Source organism: Zea mays, chromosome 9, assembly GCF_902167145.1.
Source record: "Zea mays cultivar B73 chromosome 9, Zm-B73-REFERENCE-NAM-5.0, whole genome shotgun sequence".
Taxonomy (NCBI): Eukaryota; Viridiplantae; Streptophyta; class Magnoliopsida; order Poales; family Poaceae; genus Zea; species Zea mays.
Genome location: NC_050104.1, coordinates 18956377 through 18979666, shown reverse-complemented (window position 1 = coordinate 18979666; position 23290 = coordinate 18956377). Strand labels below are relative to the sequence as shown.

Sequence of the window (23290 nt, the reverse complement as noted above, 5' to 3'; positions counted from 1 at the left end):
TGAATGTAACCTTTCTCTGACAGTTCATCAATCTGCTTCTTAAGCTCAACCAACTCTGGTCCAGATATTCTGTAAGCTCTCTTAAAGATAGGGGCGGTTCCGGGAAGAAGCTCTATAGCAAACTCAACTTTCCGCTCTGGTGGCATACCCGGTAAGTCCTTTGGAAACACATCTGGGAACTCAGACACAACCTTGATAATCTCGATTGGGTCTGCTTCACTGCTATCAACAGCCATCTGATAACAACTTCCTTTCTTTGGCTCAGGCGGGACTAACTCGGTCACCACTTCTTCTCCTAGTGGGGACACCAACTTGATTGTCCTTTTATCACAACTGATAACTGCCTGATACTTATCTAGCCAATTCATCCCTAGGATAACATCTATTCCCTGAGTACCCATTACTATAAGGTTGGCGGGAAATGCTATCCCCCTTATTTCCACACTTATATTCAAACAAATGCTATCGGCTCGAATTCTACCACCGGCTGAGTCAATTTGAATGGGGGTTGACATGGTAGTAATTGGAAGATTATGTGCTTCTACCCATGATGCAGTAATGAAAGAATGCGTTGCTCCAGTATCAAATAACACTTCTGCAATATGGGAGTCGACTGGGATCATACCTACTATCATGCCGGGGGTCTCCTGAACTGCTTCAGCCTCCAAGTGGTTCAGTCTCCCATGATTATAGCGCGGCTGAGAGCGATTGCCTGCTCCAGGCTGAGGCACATTCTGCTTTGCTGGGGCATTGGGGCCTGACTGCTGCTGGGTTGCCTTCTTTGGACATTGCATCACCCAGTGGCCTTGCTCTCCACAGTGGAAACATGCTCTGTTTCCAACCTGAGCTGGTGTTGCCTGACTGTTCTGCTGGGCTGCTGGGGCAGGAAGGCGAGGTGCCTGCTGATTCTGCCTCTGAAACTGACCTCCTGACTGATTGCTCTGACGGTTCTGGTACTGATGCTGAGGATACTGCCTTTGGAACTGCTGATGCTGCTGAGGTGGACGCTGGTTCTGCCTGAACTGCTGAGGTTGATTGCCTGAGAAACGAGGACGATTGCTACTTCCAGGCTGGGGTCCACTGATCTTGCGCTTACGATCCTCCATCTCCTTACGCTTTCTTTCTGTCATGATTGCTCTATCAATCAGGTGCTGGAATGTCGGGAAGGTGTGATTCATCAGTTGGTACTGCAGAGGGTCAACCAAGCCTCTCAGGAAACGGTACTGTCGCTTGGCGTCGGTGTTGACATCTTCAGGAGCATAGCGAGACAATTGCAGGAACCTGTCCCGGTACTCACTGACAGACGATGACCCTTGCTTGAGGGCCAGGAACTCCTCCTTCTTCACAGTCATCAGACCTGCGGGAACATGGTACTGACGAAAGCTACCTCTGAACTCTTCCCAGGTGATGGCGTCAGGATGGGCATGGGTGGCGAGGTAAGACTCCCACCATGATTGGGCTGCTCCTCTCAACAGACGGGGACCATACAGGACTTTCTCCCTGTCATCGCACTGAGCAGTATGGAACTCCCGCTCCACAGTGCGCAGCCAGTCTTCAGCATCCATGGGGTCAGAAGAATGAGCGAACGTTGGTGGATGACCTCTCATGAATTCAGCACGCTTGTCTCTGGGCATCTGAGGCATCTGAGGCTGAGGTGGGGCCTGCTGCTGCTGCTGCTGCTGAATGGCGGCCAAAGTCTGACCGATGGCTTGAACTGCCTGAGTCTGCATCAGAAACATCTGCTCGATGGACATCGGGGGCGGGGGCGGCAGGTGCTGTTGCTGGGGCACCTCCTCCTGTTGAGCGGCTCGCTCCTGCTGAGCACGCCTTCCTCCTCTGCGCCTGTTCTCTGACATCTGCATAATGCAACCACACATCAGAACTGATCTGGCAAATCTTGCAGCATAAGAAAAGAGAATAGAATTCTTCAACAGCACTGAACAGATGAGCATCTTCACTGATCTCCAACAAAGACCACACAGCTTCTCAGATAAAGAGGAAAGTGGAATAAAAGGTTTCCCAACTATATAGCTAACTCCATTAACATAATAGGTAAACCAAAATGCAGGGGATACCCACACTCTCGTGACAGTCATTACAAAGATCCAAACCAAACATAGTTCATCATGACAAACACAAATGCACAGGATATAGCAAACTACCCTGTCTAACTAAGACTAACTAAGACCGAGACTAACGCTAAGACTGTAGCTTTTATGTATATATTTCGTATTAATTACAAGATCCAACTCTAACGATCTATGGTTCTAGAGTTATCTTGGTCTTGCAATCGGGATTGCCATAAGACTGGTGTCCACGCCGAGGTGAGCGGTACGGGTGCTGAGTCCCGACGGGGGCGGGGGAACCACCGTCCAGGTGACGACGTTCCGCGCGCTCAGCCCGCAGCAGGGCGATCTCAGCACGAGCCCTACTCAGCTCGTCTAATGCATGGTCCAGCTCCGTGTTTAGCACGACGGCTAGGTTGACTGTGCTGCTCAACCTAGGATTGCCCTCGCCGACAGGTGAGACAATCACGCCTCCTGTGCTGCCAGATGGACGGCGGGGGTAATATTTCAGGTCAAGGCCGTCAGCTGCCCCACCGAAAACCGAGCAGTAGTGCGAAAGCGCACGCCGTGCAGCATCTTGCATGGCTGCCTCAGCTGAGTCCCGCTCAGAGATAGAATAGTGCTCTGAGCAGGCCTCTGCACCTTGGAGACTGTTCTCCGGACAGCGCACCAAGCAGGTTGCCTCCCAGCGGTCCGGGTAGACCCCGCGACTGTGCTGGTAGACCACACAGCGATACTCGATGGACCAAGTATGCCGGTTAAATGCCCGACGTAGCAGGGTGTCGAGCGCATCGTGGAAGTGACACCTGCGAGCAGCGTCGCGAGTGATGGGTCGAGCAACCCATCCTTCCGGCTCAGGGTTAGCAGAGAAGTCGGTGTCGTGGCTCGAGCTGTCGTCGCCACCTCCGTCGTCTGGGTCTCCTCCAGCAGCTACTCCAGAAGCTGGGGCGCCCAGTGGTGGTGCAGGGGGCGCCTCCAGAGGAAGCACAGGGGAGCAGCTCCTCACAGACTCTATCTCCTGTTGGAGCGAGAAAGAAGAGCCCTGCTGCTCCTGTCGTCGACGTTCCTGCTCCTCATGCAGGCGGTGGTGCAGTCTCTCCAAGTGGCTGGACTGTCCGGCCACGGGACGGCGAAGCAGACGCTCAGCAAGGCGGGAGGGTAAGAAGGGGATGACTGACTTTCGTGCAGTGTGTCTAAGTCGAGCCATCTACAAAAGACATCGCAAGCAAAAGGGTGAGAACAGAATTAATATGACCAGCAAATAATGAATCATAAGTAAATGAAGGATTAGAATAAAACACAATTTTCAGCAAGGTATTATATATAGTAGAACATAGGTTTGGTCGGTATGACCAACTTTTGAAGGGATATCAAAGTCAAGGCAGGGACAGAGGTCTATAGTCCTTAGAACGACCATTCTACTCTAGGTTAGCGGTCCTACAGTCAGCACGGCTCTGATACCACTTATGTCACACTCGGTTTTAGAAGGTAAACCGAATGCGAACCATGTACGTGCCAGGATCAGTTATTCACGTACACAGCAGTTACATAACATGGACATCATCACACAGTGCTCAAAATAGTATTAAAAGGGAAATAATAGTCGATTACATCATACGTCTGAGACGTCCATATAGTCCTTACAATAAATCAAAGTGCGGAAAAGAAACGTAGATAAACGCGGCCTTCACAGGCAGCCGACTGGGGGTTGCCGCTAACCCACGCCTAGAACTCGTCGTAGTCTTGGAACTCCTGGAAGTCTCCTTCCACAGCTTCATCTTCGCCTGAGCAGTGGTTGCAATGCTGACAACCTGGGGATGGGGGGTTTGGTGTGTAGAGCAAGGGTGAGTACACATCAACATACTCAGCAAGTATCCTGTTTGGCTGTAGTGGACTAGCTTTATGTGGGGATAAGTCAAGCAGTTGCTTTTAGTTGGTCAGATTATTACTTACTAGTAGAAAGCCAAGTTTTAGCATTAACCCAAGTTATTAACCCAAACGTACTCCTTTCCAAACGGAAAGAGTACCACTTACCAGCACCATAGTCATAACCAAAACCATCAATCTCATAACCACCTGTACCAAAGTATCTCTGATCAAGTACCACTAATCACTGGAGCTCCCTTGGCCGCTCATAACCGTGAGCACGGCTGATATATCAGTTTTCAAACACTCTGCAGAGGTTGTGCACTTTACCCACAAGCCGTGATTCCCATTCTGCCCGGAGATCATGACTCTCCATTGATCACTACCAAGGTGACCCAGCAGGGCATCACTACGTAGCCTTTACAAAGATTCTCCGGGGCTGTAGCCACCCGTTAGGTTTCCTAAATGCACCGCACTCCTCCCCAAGGGGGCGAACCCAAACTTGGCAGAGCGAGCCGCATACACCGAGCCCCATTGACGGCACGACGGCTAAGTGATCTACACCCCGGATCCTCTAATTATTCAGCTAAGGGCATCCCATTCCACCCTCATGGTTGCACTGTTTTCCCGGGCGGTCATCCATAGAACAGGTCCTTACGGAGAGGCACTCGAGAAACCGCTCGAGCCCCCTTGATGACCACAAGTACCACATCATAATAAGAGAAGGGAAAACAGCGTATCATAGATAATCTCATCATGTTCATTGATTAGAGTTTGAGCAATAGCATAAAGCTAAACAATAATAATAATAATCCAACCCAAATAGGTAAACAAGGACATGGATAACAAAAGCTAGTCAATCCTTAGGCATAAATGTGTAAAGCGGGAGGTGAATTAAAAGAATGAATAGGACAGAGATAGGTCAAGGGACACTTGCCTCCACCAACCGACTGCTGCTCAGGGGCTTCTCCTGCGAGTTCCTCGGGCTCTTCGACCGGATCGTTCTCTATGCGATTGCAAGCATACATACATTCATCCATTCAAATTGGGAAACAAACAGTACATCATACAAGGGAACAAATAAAGTGAATATGCATCAAGTATAACATTCGATATCGCATTCATTATGGTTAGAAAGAAACGGAAAAAGGTCTCGCGGGGGGGGGGGGGGGGGTTAAAGCTTATGCACTAATGATTAGTTACATTTGGTTCTAACAAAAGAATTTAGTTATATGCACTAATGGAAACCTAGTCATTTTTAGTTGATCAACATTGGACTGGATAAACAATTAATTATATGAATTAACTAGTGTAACGGAATTCTAAATTAAGTTTCCTATTTCAATAACATGAACAATGATTAACCTGCCTAAAATAAAATGAATAACAGTAATGAAAGAAAATAAAATAAAATAAAATAAATAAATAAAAAAGGGGGCGGTTGAACCGGCCAGGGGGCGGTTGAACCGGCCTGGGGCAGGGGCGGGGGCGGCCGAGCTGGCGGGGGGCTGGGGGCGGCCGAACCGGCCATGGGGCGGGGCAGGGCGCGCAGGGGCGGCCGAGCTAGGCGCGCAGGGGCGGCCAAACCGGCCAGGGGCGCGGGGCGGCTAGGCAGGGGCGGCGGCGGCCGAGCTGGGCGGCGGGCGGCCGGACCGGGGCGCAGGGGCGGCCGAGCGGCGGGGCCGAGCCGGGTAGGGGGAAGGGGAGGGGAGATGGGGGAGGGAGGAGAGGGGGAGGGGGACCTCACCGGGGACGGGGACGGGCGGCCGAACCGGCGACGAGCAGGGGCGGCGGCTAGGGCAGGGGGCGGCGGCTGGGGTGGGGAAGAGAGAGAATGAGAGGGAGGGAGAGGGATTGGGGGAATTGGGGGGAAAGGGAGGGGGCGGCTGGGCCAATGGGCCCAAAGGGGGCGCGCGGGGGGGCTGCTGGGCCGGCCAGGGGCGGCTAGGCCGGCCGGGGCGGCCCACGGCGCGGGAGAGAGAAAAAGAGGAGAGAGAGAAAGAAAAAGAAAAAGAAAGAAAAGGTTTTTTTCCTTTTCGAAATCCGATCTTTCTAGATGAATGCACTTACATCTCTAAGCAATCAAAGAATGCATAGTTCGGCATGGTGCATCAAACAACATAAAGTAATTTAGGGTTTTTCTTTACACGGGAAATCCAAGCCAAACCCCGCTATAACTTTGGAAAATATCAAGGTTTAGCGAGGGAACGAGAAAAGAAAAGGGTAACGCCTGAATTTGGTGAGAGACAAGAAGAAAAAATTCTACCCCCAAATTCAGGGCGTTACAGCCGCCTCGGCAGAAGAGCCAGCTTCGAGAACTCGCTCCACGGCGACTGGTGCCGCCTAAGCCCCCCGCTGTGGAGCGCCTTGCGAGAAGGTCAGCTGAACAGCGAGGCCCGGCGCGGCACCGGCTGCGGAAGTCGACGCCATCTTAAGCGCCTTCCGGGGAGCCAGATCGGTCAGGCCATGGCTTCGCTTACTGAGGAGGAAAGAAAAGTCGCGGTCGGGACATACGAATGAGAAGCCAGGACGAAGACGTTCCAAGATACTTACCCGCTCCGGGCCATGATCAACCGTGCCTGAGGAGAGGTCTCTCAGATCTCGACCCCCGAAGGCGCCGCCGAGGTCCGCCTCGCCGCAAGCTTCGGCACCACCCTCGCCTTGGGCACCTTGGACGCCCGGGGGACGGACTGCCCAGGCGCTGCCACGGCGACCTGAGGGTCGCTCTCCTGCGCTGCCGGCGTGGGCGACGGCTCTCGGGGAACAGACGCCTCGGCCTGACTCCCCAGGGTCACCTCAAATTCCCCGGCCGAGGGGTCAAGTACCCTCTCTGTCTGCCCCCGCTCATCGGGCCGGGACCTCGGCGTCCCGACTCCGGGGACTGACGGCGCCAGCCCACTCGGGGGCTGGCTTGACGACTCCTGGCCTAGCCTCAAACCCGGGCTGAAGCCGAGGCGGGCAGCCATGTCATCATCCTCGTCATCATCTTCATCATCGTCATCGTCGTCAGGCGTTTCCGGCGATGGCTCCCTCGGGAGCCCCTCCCTCTCCTGCCGACGACGGAGCTTTTCCAAGGCATCTCGGGCCCACGTCCGCTCGCGGGCCCGGGCCTTCTCTGCATCCTTCTTTTTCTTCTTCTCCTCCGCGGCAACCCGCCGCGCTGCTCGGTCCACCGCATCCTCCGGGACCCGTGGCCGGGAAGGCTTGTGCCACCCTACCTCCTGGAGACGGATGGAAATCCCGACCGTAAGAACCAAGGGCAACCCGACGCAAGGAGAAGGAAGGAGCGAACACTCACCAGGGTCACGCAACCTTGGTCGGGGCGCATCAAAGGCTGGGAGAAGGTGCTAGCGTCCGGTTTTCCCAACGCGACGGCCACCCGCCCGTGGAGAACGTCGATGGAAAGAGGATCCGAGGACATCCACGAGCCCTCCAAGTCAGCCTCCGGCGTCATCTCCCAAAGCGGCAACCGCCGCTCCGCCAAGGGAAGCACCCTCTGGCGGTGGATGGCGGCAATCACTCCCGCGGCGGTGAGTCCCCCTTTCCGCAATGCCTCCAGGGCCTTGAGAAGGGGCTCGAGGTTCTTCTGTCTGTCGTGCGGGGTCCCGTGGCGCCAAGCATCGGCGGCGACGGTGACAACTCGCTGGGAAAACGGTGGGAGCATCTCGCCGTCATTCCGGAGGTAGAACCACCGGCGCTGCCACCCTTTATTCGAGGACGCAAGGATGGCGGGAATGTACAGCGACGCCCGTGACTGCCTCAGCTGGAGGATGCAGCCGCCGGCCCGCACTGCCGCACGGACCCTTCTCTCCCCCGTCGGCGAAGCAAAAAGCTCCGCGGAAAAGAGATGAGTCCACAAGTCCCAGTGGGGGCGATCCCCAAGTACCCTTCGCACACCGCTACGAAGATGGCGGCCTGCGAGATGGAGTTGGGGCTGAGGTTGTGCAACTCCACCCCATAGTTGTGCAGGATCGCCCGCATAAAGCGACTCGCCGGCACACCGAATCCCCGCTCGTAGAAGGAGACGAAGCTCACGACGTACCCCGGCGGCGGGGACGGAGCGGCTCCGCTCGCGGGGGGAATCCACTCTGGCCGCCTCTCATCAGAGAGAGGGAGAAGTAAACCCTTAGCAACAAGATCCTCCAGATCACCCGCCGTGACTGTGGAGAAAGGTCATGGGTCGCGCGGCGAGATGATGGTCACCCGGTCGGCCATCACCGAGCAAAAGGGGTGGCGGCGGAAAGGACAGGGTGGGCGGTTTCCTTTTCTCTGGCTAAGTCTCTCAGGTTGCGAAAACCTAAGAAGGAGGTGAGAAGCGGAGCAAAGAACCATCGCCAGACCCTCCCCCGAGTATATAAAGACCAAGGCGAGACCCGTTCAACGTTTCGCCCGGACCGGCCGCGGGATTCAAAAACTCAAAGCGAAACGGCCGTCCCTCGAACGGCTCGCGCACGCACAACGGCCACCTCGCGAACCGCCCGCTCCGTCGCATTAACTCCGCGGCGCGACAGGCGGCGCCTCTGGCAGGAGAAGCAAGCGACGCTTCGCCTTCGCCATAATGACCGCGTCAAAAAAGGTACGCCACGTCATTCGATTTCGTATCATTTTCCTTTTCCTCTTTCTCTCTCTTACAACAGGGACCGGGAAAGGGGGATACCCCGAAAAGGATCCTTCTCCGTGAAGGAACCAGGCTCCGAGCCTCCCTACTGATCAGAGGTTCGAAGGTTGGCCCCTCGGAGGGGTTCAACAGCCGCCTCAGAGCGCGTGGGCTCCACACCCACTACTGGTCAGAGGTTCGAAGGCCGGCCCCTCGGAAGGGTTCAACGACCGCCTCAGGCTACTCGGACTCCGCGCCCACTACTGATCAGGGGTTCGTAGGCTAGCCCTCGAAGGGTTCACAGCTGCCTCAGACACAGAGCGAGGGATGACCATGGGTACGTTCGATACATAACCAAGGCTCGGGCTGCGCTCCCGAGGTACCCTAGGACATTTTCGAGACCAGCGGGAATGATCTTGTAACGGAATCCCATCAGAGGGAGGCATCGAGCCCTCGGACCCCGTCGACAGGGGACCGAGTCCGGCAGATCACCCGCAGGTACTTTTGGGCGCGCCTCTGGGCCTCTAGCCGACCCCTAGCAAATGGGGCACGAACGTCCGCTCGGATTACCCGCCAGCAGCTCACCGGAGACACCATGTTCGGCGCCCTCCGAGGGCAACATGGCGCTTTCCCCCCCTCCTCCTTGCGGAAAGGCGACGCAGGGGCGTATGTAAAAAAGTCGAGTCTGTCCCTGACCGTCCTCTCGCCCTGTGCAGAGGCTCGGGGCTGCTCTCGCAAACCCAGCTCCGGCCAAACCGTTGACAGCGTCAACATACCAGCCCGAGAACTTGGGACCCGACCGTGCACCCGGGCTACGGCCAGCTTGCATGAGGGAACGACCAGACCAGCCAAAGCATTGTGTGAGGCATTAAGACCTCGGAGGAGTCAAACCACTCCTCCGAGGCCTCGGGGGCTACACCCGGCGGGTGCGCTCGCGCGCACCCACCGGAACGTAATGCAACCGAGAAAGGCTGGTCCCCTTGCAAAAAAGTGCGACAAAAGCCTCCAAGCGAGTATTAACACTCCCTTCGAGGCTCGGGGGCTACTGTCGAGGACCATAATTAGGGGTACCATCAAGGCTCCTAATTCTCAGCTGGTAACCCCCATCAGCACAAAGCTGCAAAGGCCTGATGGGTGCGACTAAGTCAGGGATCGGTCCATTCGAGGGACCCGATCACGCCTCGCCCGAGCCTAGCCTCGGGTAAGGGCAGCCGACCCCGGAGGATCTCTGTCTCGCCCGAGGCCCCCCTCCAGCGACGAACATACTTCTGGCTCGCCCGAGGCCCAGTCTTCGCCAAGAAGCAACCCTGGCCAAGTCGCCACGCCAACCGACCAAATCGCAGGAGCATTTAATGCAAAGGTGGCCTGACACCTTTATCCTGACGCACGTCCTCCAGGTGACAGAGCCGAAGTGACCGCAGTCACTTCGCCGCTCCACTGACCGGCCTGACAGAAGGACGGCGCCGCCTGCGCCGCTCCGACTGCTGCGCCACTCGACAGAGTGAGGCTGACAGGCAGTCAGGCCCGGCCTCAGGCACCATAGGAAACTCCGCTCCGCCCGACCCAGGGCTCGGACTCGGGCTCAGCCCCGGAAGACGGCGAACTCCGCTCCGCCCGACCCAGGGCTCGGACTCGGGCTCAGCCCCGGAAGACGGCGAACTCCGCTCCGCCCGACCCCAGGGCTCGGACTCGGGCTCAGCCCCGGAAGACGACGAACTTCGCTTCGCCCGACCCCAGGGCTCGGACTCAGCCCTGGCCTCAGCCGACGGTCTCCGCCTTGCCCGACCCAGGGGCTCGGACTCGACCTCGGCCACGGAAGACAGACTCGACCTCGACCTCGGAGGAGCCTCCACATCGCCCAACCTGGGGCGCGGACCGACCACGTCAACGGGAGGCGCCATCATTACCCTACCCCAAGCTGACTCATGCTACGGGGGACAAGACCGGCGTCCCATCTAGCTCGCTCCGCCAGACAAGTAATGATGGCGCCCCATGACGACGGCGGCTCTCAACCCCCTTACGGAAGCAAGAGGACGTCAGCAAGGACTCGACAGATCCGACAGCTGTCCTTCCGCCAGGCTCCAGCGCTCCTCCGACGGCCACGACACCACACGAACCGGGTGCCAAAACCTCTCCGGCCGCCACGATGACGTGTACTTAGGGCGTTAGCTCTCCTCCGCTAGACACGTAGCACTCTGCTACACCCCCCATTGTACACCTGGATCCTCTCCTTACGCATATAAAAGGAAGGACCAGGGCCCTCTTACAGAGGGTTGGCCGCACGGGAGGACGTGGCGACGCGTAGAGTCCCTCGCTCTCTCCCACGCGAACGCTTGTAACCCCCTACTGCAAGCGCACCTGACCTGGGCGCAGGACAACACGAAGGTCGCGGGTTTCCCCTCCTTTGCCTGTCTCCCTCCTTTGGTTCCCCCCTTCGTGCTCCGTCTCGCGCCGACCCATCTGGGCTGGGGCACGCGGCGACATTTCACTCGTCGGCCCAGGGACCCCCCGGTCTCGAAACGCCGACATATTTGTAATGTAATAAGTAACAAATAACGTTAAATCATGTTTGTTTAAGTCCAACCGTAATCGAATACAACATTAGAAATTGATACCAGCCTATTCAAACTTGTTACAACTGGTAATCGAATGCAAACCGTTGTCGCTAACATTTACGTTACATTTTATGAACCAAACGGCACAAGTCTAGTTAAAAATCCCAAAGGTAAAGTGGGCTTCTTCTGAACGATGTATATGCAACTCTATGGTTTACCCTTCATTTGAAAAACTTAAGTTGTACTGATTCTTTTTTTCTAATTTTTAGGTGCAAAACGCCTTTTGATGTGTTCGGAATCTGGCTTTCATTTTGGACTTAGGCAAATCAAGCCATTGTTTTCTGATATACTTTTAGCAAACAAATGGAACTTCAATTCACCATACAATACACGCACTCGTACATACATATTCATTCTACTACTCGCACTGCGCACAACACTTGAGCAGCAACAGAGAGATGCTCATCCTCTCCCTCTTTATTAATTATTAAACGTGCTTCCTATATAATCCACAGCTTGAACTTGATCCTCAGAGCTTGAGGAATAAATTTATAATTGGCTGGAGAGCCTCTTTCCTGGCTCTAACAAGAATCGTTAGTAGCTTACATCACTTTCATTCGGAGGTCGCGTGAGATTTTCTGAGAAGGCAGCCGCCATGGAGAATTCCAGGGGGGGTAGCCGATCAGACTAGAGCCTGGAGAGCTTGAGCTGCTGCTTGAGCAAGGGGCGGAGGTACTCGTGGTACCCCTCGGGCACCACCGTCTCGTTCAGAGGGTCCTTCCACGCCTCCTCGTACAGCGCTGGGTACACATTCCCATCGTACCGCCCCAGCACAGACCCCAGGTAGTGGTCTGTGTAGTTGAAGGCATCAACCAGCGCAACAGCATTTGGACGCACCTGTCGCAGATCATGTCCAGAACCGGCTTACACTTCGTATCGTACAGCAATACTGCTACTAGAAGACGAACAAACACCAGCGTACCTGTGCGTAAAGCTTGCCCAGCTGCTCGTTTGCCAGCGCTCCCTGCTTGGGTGTGATGCACCCGGTTGCCAGGAAGTCGCCCAGGTGCTTGTGGAGAATGTAGAGGGCATAGACATTGCAAAGGTTCTGGAGCTGTTCCTTCACTCCAGGTCCAGGAATGTCCTGCTGCACCTTCGAAATGAACCTATAGCAGTATAAAAAAAGAAGAATCATTTTTTTTTCCAAAAAAAAAACAGAGACCGTGGAAGGAAAGGAACAGCACACACTTCATAAACAACATTGAATTGATACTCACTTGGTTACAATGACCAACTGGATGTGAGCTACTGCAGCCTCTAGCAAATCAGGGGACCGCTCATAGAAACCTGCAAGGCATGCGGTCATCGTTAGTACAGTAATTCCAATTCAGCAACTACAATACGGTCATCGTTAGTACTACCTTCTTCTTGGTTTGCTGCTTGGCCTATGTTCTGGGCACAGTTTACTGCCATCCTGAGAGCCCTGGCTTCAAACGCCTCTTGTATGGCAACAGGGTTAAGCCAATCTTCAGCTGTTGAGTCACCAAACATGAATTATACCATAGTCAATACAGACATTATCCTCAAGAAGCCTGGAACAAATATCAAATATAACTGAGAACTAGAAAATATAATGATCCAGCCTAAATAAGTACCTGTGTTAACAGCACATTTGCATTGCATCAGATATTGTACATTGCCCATGTAAGCCATTGTACCAACAGGTTGTTTTCCAGATGTCAATTGAGATAAGGTCTTCATTAGAATCCTTGCAACCTGCAGGTTCCCCCAAAGGATGCCTATTACTATATCATTGTCCAAAATGGAGTAGAGGAAAAGCAAAAACATCTTCTATGTCTTTTTCTTTAACTAATGTGGAACACAATCTGTCATGTCGCACATACTCAACTAGTAGTAGCCAAAACTACGATTATTGGCTAGTGCCATCAGAAACATACAAACCTGCAAAAGCAGAACAATATTGTCTCCTTCATAAGTGCAAGCAGGAACATAGACAGCAAACAATTCAGGAAGCCCACTGCTGTTCAGGTAACCATGTCCGCCACAGAGCTTTCTACATTCTTCAATGGCATCCTGCACAGAAGACAGGAGTCACCATAAGAACAATGAATTGCCAAAAGTCCTTCATCGTACATACTGACTAGACCATCAGAACATGCATATGGCTAGATAATCAAACTAGAATTTACTCCATTAAGAAATGGAGTTGAGCTTCAGGAAAGCCATCAAGATCAAAAGAAAATTCGCATCTAGTGACCATCTGGGTAAATTGTGGGCTTCTGGCTCAAGTTTGTGAACCACAAATACCTATGAAAGATGATCACGAAGGCAATATTTGTCGATTTAGTACTGTGAAGACTGCTACAAACCACTTGGCCAAAGAAAGCAAATCAAAATACCCCCATCAAGTACAACCTGTAAAAATAAGAAAAGGCAACACTGAAATTAATTAATTATACTTACAGCTGTTGCAGATGTTGTCACAGCCTTCAAACCAGCAGTACAGGCATGGGCTTCTTGCAGTGTTGAGTAGTCTTTAGCTTCCAGTTTCTGAGTGACATCCATGTATAGCCACTTCAGCCAGTCACCCACAAATCTAAATGCATATGCTGAAGCCAGCAACGGAAAGAGTCTGCTTTGTTGAGTCTTGTAATCAAGGACCTGTAACCAGCTTGAATATGTTAGACACCTTTTGTTGGTAACCGACAGATGCATTTTCCATGTTAAGCACAGGTGGTAACACTGGGCGGGCAGTTGATTCAAAAAATGGTCATCGCACAGCCATTCACATGTAAATAAATGACAAAAGTTGTATAATAAATGCAGCACAGGCATGTTGTTTTATGAAGAATCCACAGCATATACTGAACAACCACAGAGTCAACATAAATCTGGAAACCTGAAGAGGCCCAATGGATAGTTTATCCACAAAGTTGCAACATAAAAGTGAAAACCAATCAGCAATAGCTGAGGTGCTTATTGTTATCTGCTAGTGGTATTTGGGATAACTATGAGCATATCTACAATGATATGGTGGTAACAGTCAGCAATTTATTACTAGCAACTAGATATTGGTGTCTGAAGGGCAGGCCTGGTGCAGTGGTGAGAGCCGTCTCACTGAGTCAACAGGTCACATGTTCAAAGCAGCCTCTCCGCATTTACGGGGATGCTTGGCTAGGTTTATCCCTTCTCTAGAAACCACTTAGGTCTTGTTCGGTTATTGATATTCCATGTGGATTAGAGTGTATTGGGTGGGATTGAGATGGATTTTGAGTTTTTGACTTGCTATGGATTTAATCCAACCCAATCCACATGGATTAACACAAAAACGAACAAGCCCTTACGTGGGAGCCTCCGGCACTTTTTTTAATCAAATACACAGGAGAGCTGTGTGTCATTGTATTAAGGAGGGGTAAGGACCCCGGAACACACCCAGATACACACATCAACATACTCCCACACACACACATTAAGGACCCAACATAAACAGCCTGCACCAAAACAAGAATAGGAGCAAAAACCGTGCGCCTGCCTGCAACCAGACGCCCCCAACACTAAAGCAAACATAACCCGCAGGGCTTAGAGCTTGGAGGGAAGAAATCCCCTTAGCCCCAGCCAAAGACTACAGAAGGACTTCCTCTCTGGCCAGCTGAACAGCCACAGCCAAGTTCGGAGGAGTTCCATGGAAGACAGCACCATTTCTATGCTTCGACAACATCCAAGCTCCCAAAACGACCATAGAAGGTCTGCCCTTTAACTAAATATTGGTGTCCAATTGGAAAGAAATTGACAGATTATAAAGAAGATGGATAAATGGCAATACAAGAGGCTCGGAGCTCGGTATTATAAATATAGAATACCTTAGTCTCAGGGCCACCATCTTGAGAGCCAAACTGCTTTCGGATGGCGCTGTATCGTACAGCAATGCAAACAGCACGGGACAAAGCCTTAGAAGCATCTGCGACTATTGTCTGGCGAACAAAAACCATTGTCCCATAAAGCAGCTGCTTTGGGACATCTGAATGAACATATTTCCCCTCCCTTGTAACTTGTGAAAGCCTAGAATGAAAAAGAAACAGCAAGTTTGAATAGGGTTAGGCTGCAAAAAAAAAACAAATAAAGTATCACAGTGAAGTATAATAACAGAATGAATGAACCTCATCAACATTTGATCCCTTGGTATGCGCACATGGTCAAATCGCAGAACACCATTGTCCATACTGTTATATGCACCACTGCCAAATTTTCCACCAATATCACCCAGAGTAATACCAGGAAGAGGGGAGTGATCCTCTAAGCTTCGCAGTTGCACAATGAAACCTGGGACAAGGACGTGCATAAGAAACAAAGGAGACTAGGAGAACACTTAAATATCACCTAAACACAAAACACTCTTACCATGTATACCATAGTCCTTTCCTTCAGTTATCAGCCGAGCATACACCACTGCATGAGTGGAAGCTTTCCCCAAGCCACCAGGCCACCACTGCCAACATGAAGATAGATGTAACAAATTGTGGACAAGATTTTGAACAAGATACAAATGGCTAAAGTAACACAAAAAAAAGGAAAGGAAAAGAATGGTTTTAAAATAAATCAAAATGGAGGTAGTTGATTCACAGGACTTTACTTTGCTGGAGGTCAGAGTTGGACTGTGGATGACAAACTCATCAGTCTTTGGATCAAATGTGGCAGTTGTTTCAAGGCCCTGAACGTTTGAGCCATGACCGAGTTCAGTCTGAGCATAGCACCCAATTATTTGGAACTTGTAAGCCATTGGTAACCACTTTTTCTGCTGCTCCTCAGTACCTTGACCTTTTATAGCAGGAACAAACATGCCCTGCAAGATGACATTGTTTTTGTAACTTGTAAGGTGAAAATATTGATGAAGCTTGTACAAAAACTATATGTTATTCAATGGCAGGAATCTTATATCTGTTTCTTATTAAATGATAGGCCCTTATTTTTACAGAAACCCAAGAACCATATGCTGAGCATCCAGCAGCACCAATTCCAGAAGACCTTAGCACACAGCATGGACAACAAAGGATTCACCGTGGTACGATAAGAACATATACTGATGCAATAAAGGTTGATAGGCATACCCAATGCAGATCAACATAACCAGGCTGATCGACGTATAGCCTCAGCATACCTGCTTCCTCCTCTGCCAATCCAGCAATACAACACAGTAGAACATCAGTGAAACTGTCTTATCTAGCAAAATGGCTCGATACTTCTTTGGTTGGTGTTGGAATCTAGGCGACTTGGTACCTGTGAGACGTAGTTCCACAATACGCTTCCATGCATGGGCTGCCTTTCTTAGAGTGTCCTTAAACAAGTCCTTCCTGGAGAGCATGGTCCTGTTATCCTTGCGGAAGACCTACGTATTAAGCAGGTGGAATTGTAAGTGAACTTCTCGCGAAGGAAAGTTAGCTACTGTAACCTGATGCATTATCTTGGCTTGATAATCAAAGCTTGGGTGCTGATTTGGCTCAATGTTAGCCTTTACAACCTTTAGGAAACTAGGAACAAGGGAAATAGGAAGAATGACGGTTACAATCTTACTGTTGCTTTTTCTAAAACAGAAATAGCAATATTACAATTTCTCACAAGGATAATATACAGTTCGAAACCGGAAAGCAATCATGTATGCTAGAATAAGTCAACACGTAACTACTGTTTATAAGACAAAAGGTTATCGGTTTAGTCAGCATCGTGGGGTCATAGGGAAACACTGAGAAAACTGGTATTAGTAGTGGAGCTATGAATATTCTAGATCCGAATAATTTAAGGAAAAGGTGGTGAGGTGAAACAGTCAAAGCCGAATTGAGCTGGGTAAACCATGGCTTGCGAAATCCGTTTACTTGTTAGTTTTTTTCTGCCTTGCATAGAGAGGCTACAGGAGATCAGATGCGGAAAGGTGTTGCTGTTTTATCAGGAAGAAGGAAACGAGATTGGGATTGATCCGGGGGGGAGCGGAAAAGGCAAAGCACGGATTGTGTGGATGTCAGCTAGTGAATGAAGCTGAAAAGTTGGGGAAGGGCAAGCGAAGAGCCCGCAAGCAATCCATGCGAAGGGGAGGGGAGGCGCATCTGATTCTGATCTATGCGAAGGAGGTGGAATTGGGGATCGGGGGGAGAAGGGGGTCAAGGAAGCAATCACTTACAGGGTCGGACGCGACGAGTCGGGCCATGCGGTCGCCGACTTCGACGGCGTGTCGCGAGCCAGCCCATGCAACCTTCATCGCCTCGACATCGAAGCGCGCGGCCGACCTCTCGGCGGCGAGGTGGTCCACCTCCGCCGATGCGTCCATGGCGATCTCTGTCGAGGTCAAGACCAAAGCTCTCAGATGCCTGGCTGGGAAATAACTCACACGGCCAGACCCAGACCTGCTCCAACTCGCCAACTACTACTCGCCCTCGTCGCCTCGCTCGATTTGGCTGTTTTTTATGATAAATATAGATAGGTGGGCGAGAAACACAACGTGGAAGACGAGGACGGCTACTGGTCAGGTTTCGTGAAAACATCCATATCAATCACGTCGGCCATGTGGATGGTTGGTTTTCAGTTTTGACGCATTTATTTTTCGTTCATAGGTTATTCTCAACGGGACTTTCAGTTTCATAACACTTTTTTAACACTGTCGCATCATATCAAAAGAGTCTTGAAACTAAAAAATAAAACAATATATTTTAATGTTCACTATTTTCTAGACTAGCATACCAAATAAATGAAATGATGTAACTAAATGATTAATAAAAGTTAATAAAATATGTAAAGAAAAAATATAATAATCCTAATATAAACAATGAGAATAATTTATATTTGTCTGATATCAACAAAAAAAGTAATAATATAGTTGATTGCTCACTGTTATAGCATGCGTCTTAGCTTATCTATATAATGTAACTAATCTTTATAGCCTACGTTAATAGTTAGCTCCTTGATATTAACTAGAATAAGTGGCACCCTTACGGGCGCCCTATCGAGACAATATAATTCTTGAATAAATTGCTATATACCTTTCATATAAATTGTTCTCGAGTTTTGGTAGATTGGGGCAATAGTAATAAAATACTTTAGGTGTGCATGAGACTATCACGATAATTAATGAGCATACAATATATGTTGTTCTAACCAGGCACGCCAATCGATGTAGATGCAGATGTACAAACAGAGTGCACAAAATTAAATTCTAGTTGATTCAAAAACATATCAATTTTGTTCTTGAACCTTCAGCATATCAATCTTAAATTTTAACTTTTACAGACGCTTAGCTGCTATTTGTAGTCCAAGTGTCCAACAGGGTATTTCAAAACAGTACAACAGGCTGCTTTGGTCAGAGCTCACAGCCTTATGCAAAGCATTGCTATCTGCAAAAAGCAAAGAATGATCATGGAATGTGCAACCCGCGGATTAAAGCAAACGCAAAAGCCAAGCACAAAACTTGACATTAGCAGTAAAAGCCCATGTCCCAATCCTATACCTTCATCTACAGCAAGAGCAGCATATCTTGTGTGCATACTACTTCATCTAGCAACAGCAAATGGATTGTTTTGGACTTGGTCCAGACGTGATAGAGCGACAGTCTCCGACTCTCCGTACTGTGCTATGAGAGGTCGTCATTTCTCTGAAAAAACAATGATGAGTTGACGACATACCTTGGCCGAGTTGACACACGCGCTTTCTTTGCTGCTCGAGCTGTAACAAACAGGCAGTCGGCAGACGACGCTCTCATTCTCGTGAGCGAAATAAAAAAATTAATGGCAAGGTGATGGCGGCCAGGACGAGACACGACGACGTAAAGAAAGTATGCAATAATAATGCAAGGATCAGGTCAATCTTTACCCTTGCTTCTACACTTTGTTTTCAGGTAAGTCTTCTCGTGACAAAAATACCACCTCAGTAGTTTGTCAGGTCCGATCCGTAGACCGTAGCCTTGCATTGGTCCATCTTAACAAACAAGTACGTGCTTCCCTGAAATTTCTTGACAAATTGTTTCCCAGGGGTACGTCCCTGAAATATCCATACACGTATTTCAATTAGGACGATATCTGGGAAAGTACATCGGAAGGGAAAACTATATACATTCAGAACATCACCAAAGGCCTATGGGAAAGTTCTCCCATTATATTCAAAAGTCGCTAAAAACATATTCAAAGATGTTTTCAATTTCCAATTCGAGAAAGTCGGCTTTGAGAAAATATGCTCGTTAGAATAAGGTCTTTGGTTTGGCTTCTGGTTTTTGGAAGGTAGAAGCCATGGCCAAAAGTCAAACAGAACACATCCTAATAAGTTAACTATCTCTGTAAATTCTATTTAGGCTTGCATTTTTTATAAGAGAACCACCATTATACATTCATTTACTGTTGGTTGTTGATCGAGCCTGCATATTTTATACTACGAGACAGGCAAACAACGTTCATTCGAGCTGCCACTGCCAGTCCAGCAGCTGAGGTTCAAGAAGTCGTTGTAGCAGGAGCGCGGCTCACCTGGCCTGTCGCAATGTAGAGGCGGTTGTACCAGCCGTTGAAGGCCATCCCGATGGCCGAGACGATGTGCCGCCGCCGCTCGCCGGGGTTCTGCGACGTGTATTCCAAGTAGTACAGGCCTGCATGCATGCAACACGTGGTCAGCAAGCAGTGACTAAGCGCTGCTGCGTTCCTTCCGTCCAGCAGTCGATCGGTCCTGCTACGAGCTATGGTACTACCGTTTGCCGCCCTGGAGTGGATGAGCTTGGCGGCGAGCCCCGGCAGCGAGCCCCGGCGGCCTCTGCCAGCTCCTGTCCAGGCCATTCACATGCGTGTGCTCTCAGTTGTCTGTCATGGCTTACGCATTGGTTCTGGTTGGTGCCAAATCAGGCAGCAATGTTTAGACAGAGGCGAGCGCACACGTACCAGGCCCTCGGCGAAGGCAGCGACGTCGCCGAAGGACTTGAGGCTGGTGAAGTCCGGCCCGATCTCGATGATGGCGACGCTGACTGGTGGCGAGGGAAGAAGAAGAGAGAGAGAGACGCAGAAGCCCGTCAACGTGAGCTACTCCACGAACGAAACCGAGACTGACGAACGGTGTCGCGTACCGTTGGAGTCGGTGGCGGCCTGCTCGGGGTAGAACGCCGTGACGGACTTGATGCCGCTGGCCTCGCCGGCGCCGACCAGCCAGCCTGTAGACACACGCGCACAGAGCTTTTTATATAGCATGTCGCCATTGCCACCAAATTATCATTTTGCATTGGATACAGACAGGGAAACTAAATGAAAGTGCTCTGACTCCGACGACGACTAATGGAAACTGAAAAGCCGGGGGAAGAAATCGTGTGCGTGCGTACCTTGCGGAACTTGAATGTTGAACTTGTTGGCCTCATCCTCGTACGTAGTGAAGCCCTCCTGCGACTCTTAATTACCCCCCCCCCCCCCCCCGACCAAAACTGTAGCAATAAGCATAATATGTATGCGCGACCGGAACACCAGCAAGCATGGACACAACAACGACGAGAACTGAGAGCGTAGGCGCTGCTGTACCGGCGGTGGCCTCGTCCGCCAGAGCGCCGGCAGGGGCGAGCAGTGCCGGCGTCGTGGCGGAGAAGACGATGTCGAGCAATAAGGCGTCCCTCCGGCCCAGCAGCCCCTCCTCTACCCTGACAACCACATATAATACACAAGTAATAATACATCATGGCGCGCGCGTACGTCATCCGGAGCTCGTCGAGCAGCGGTGATGCCGAATTGTGCCGACGAGCGAGGTGACGGCCTATGTTGGTAGGTCGTCTGCGAACTGCTCCGCGACGGCAACGGCTGGAAGGGCGCCGACGAACTGCCCGCCTCCGCCGAAGCCGGCCCCATCTGCCAACTCCTCTCCCACACCGGTGACGACCGCGGCAGGAAGGGCTCCCCCGGCGACGGCCGCATCGGCGACCCGCTCCCACCAATCGGCGATCTCACCGGCGACGACCGCGGCTGGAAGGCCCCCCCCCGCGACATCGGCAGCCCCACCAGCGATGACCACGACTGGAAGGGCCCCTTCGGTGACATGCTCTCTGACGGCGACCCGCTCCCTCCCATCGGCGACCCTAGATCCAGAAAATCAACACCTGCACCGCGCAGCGAGCGAAGATACCTGTGGCTGTAGGCAGTGGCGGCGCCGGCTGTCGGCTAGGGTTCCGCCTGGCCGCGTGTCGCCTGACGAGAGAACAAGGTCGTCGAAGGGGGCCTGCTGCCGGCTCGTCGAAGGTGCCCTGCAGAAGATCCAGTGGAAGGAGCCCAGCAACGCTGCTACAGATCGAGGCGAATTCTCTGAAAGCTGTAGCAGCAGCAGAGGCTCCCGAGGGAGAGGGGGAGAAGGCGAGGCGGTGGAGCACGCGGAGGGAAGTGGATGGGAGATCAGGTGCGAGGCGAGCCGACGAGAGAGACGGATGGCATGGGATCGTTCAGAGGTGAAATGGAGTAAGTTTTCGGGTTCGAACCAACGCACACGCTTCGTGCCGCGGGAGTGTGTGGCCATGCGCCGGCACGCGTGCGGCTGAGACCCCGTGAAGTGCAGGGAGGAGTCCAAACCGGGTGGAGTTTTAATACTTTAGATGGTTCATATATAGGGGCGTCTTAGGTCACATGCAGACTATTGCACAGAGTCCACAAGATTATAATGCCCCAAAATTTATAGCAATTCATATATTATTACAAATAAAAATATTAGTTTGTATAAAATAATGGTCAAAATGTAGCCCGGAATTATAAGAATGTCAAAATTAATATGTTCTTTCCATTGTTAATCATGCTATTTCTTCGTTTATAAGAAGTAAACAATACCAAGGTTATAAAAATATATTTAGTTTCTTATTTAACTTCAGTGTATTGCAATCCTTAGATAAAAATAGCTTGAAGTCTCTTGTTTTGGTTTGTTTGTTACGAGGTGACTCCGGTGGTGACCAATAGGGCTAAAAAAACAAGCTCGAGCCTCGCGAGCCGGCTCGAGGTCAGAGCGGCTCGCGAGTCTCTAGCAAGCCGAGCCGGCTCGTGAGCTATGCCAAATTACTTAATATGTAGAATAATAATAGATATTGACTAGTTTTATAGATAGTTAGTTTGTTCCTCAGTGTTTCATGATATACATATATATATATATAATTTAGATTACTCATAACGATGAATGATATCTATATATTTTATATTTATATACTAATAATTCACTATATAATGCAATTATATATATAAGGGTGTGGCTTGCGAGCCGAGCCGAGCATATCTCCCCAACTCGTGAAATGGACGAGTCGAGCCGAGTTCAGTCAGCCACCGAGCTGCACCGAGCCGAGCCCAACTCGGCTCGGCTTGTTTCCGGCCCTAGTGACCATGGGAGGGAGAGGAGCCTCATCCATTCACCACAACAACGCTCAACGAAGGTTCGTGAGGGTGACTGATGTCCGTTAAAGTTTGATCGTGCGGTGGAGAAAAAACGACGACATGGACACTCTCGCGTCGGTGATGAAATCATGTGTGCGTGCATAAAAATAAGGTAAGAGCGCAAGTGGTGCTCCGTTTCTGGTCTCCTCTCGGACGCTCACCGTCATCTTCACTATCGAGTTGTCATCCTTCACACCGAACTATCTGGTCCTGGCACCAGACTGTCTGGTGGCTCTCCCTCCGTGTGCCACCAAAAACTAGGTGTGGGCGACTAGCCTTTGGTGTGTCGACAGTCCGCGGTGTGGCACTGGATTGTCCGATGAGCCACTAGCCCACTAGTGCACAGGCTCACAACCCATCTTTGGATTTCTTCACTCTTTTGCTTGGGCTTCTTTTGGTCTTGTATCTTGGACTTTTGTTGAGTATTTGTTGATCTCACTTGAGTTTTTTTAAGTCTTCCTTTGATGTGTTGCATCCTCAAAGCCTTAGTCCAATCCACTTCGTATCATGTGAACTTCAAAACACAAACACTTGAAAAACATTAGTCCACAAGGTTATGTTGATCATCAAACACCAAAATCCTTAATCAAATGGGCCATGTCCATTTTCCTTATAATCTCCCTCCTTTTGGTGATTGATGACAACACAACCAAATCGAGCAAATATCAAAGACTAAATTGAAATATGCACTCTATTTGCTATGGATGCATGTGCGTAGGCAAGATAAATGAGATACCAAATTGAAAGATATGTGGTCAAAGATTAAGCACATTATTGCATATGCAC

The 23290-nt window shown here is 50.8% G+C and overlaps 1 protein-coding gene and 1 pseudogene across 1 annotated transcript; both read right to left on the bottom strand.

Annotated features, from left to right (window-relative positions):
- Positions 1 to 11526: 11526 nt before the first annotated feature.
- LOC100191469 (Acyl-coenzyme A oxidase) lies at positions 11527 to 17637 on the bottom strand. The gene is made up of 14 exons (NM_001136902.1): positions 17275 to 17637; positions 16380 to 16488; positions 16211 to 16272; positions 15736 to 15945; positions 15504 to 15591; positions 15263 to 15425; positions 14966 to 15164; positions 13569 to 13766; positions 13047 to 13178; positions 12740 to 12860; positions 12506 to 12616; positions 12362 to 12431; positions 12067 to 12250; positions 11527 to 11981 (listed from the first exon to the last, which is right to left on the bottom strand). The coding sequence occupies exons 1-14, from the start codon at positions 17419 to 17421 to the stop codon at positions 11772 to 11774; spliced, it is 2004 nt and encodes a 667-aa protein (NP_001130374.1). The 5' UTR covers positions 17422 to 17637; the 3' UTR covers positions 11527 to 11771.
- Positions 17638 to 19010: 1373 nt separating this feature from the next.
- Positions 19011 to 21088, bottom strand: LOC103639769 (psbP domain-containing protein 3, chloroplastic-like; annotated as a pseudogene).
- Positions 21089 to 23290: the final 2202 nt, after the last annotated feature.

Excerpts from the sequence above, each read along its gene's own strand:
- LOC100191469 (NM_001136902.1), bottom strand. The coding sequence starts at position 17,421 with ATGGACGCATCGGCGGAGGTGGACCACCTCGCCGCCGAGAGGTCGGCC. Across the intron at positions 15,946-16,210 it reads GTTATGTTGATCTGCATTGG|GGCATGTTTGTTCCTGCTAT; the intron begins GTATGCCTATCA and ends GTCATCTTGCAG. Across the intron at positions 13,179-13,568 it reads TGACAACATCTGCAACAGCT|GATGCCATTGAAGAATGTAG; the intron begins GTAAGTATAATT and ends TCTTCTGTGCAG.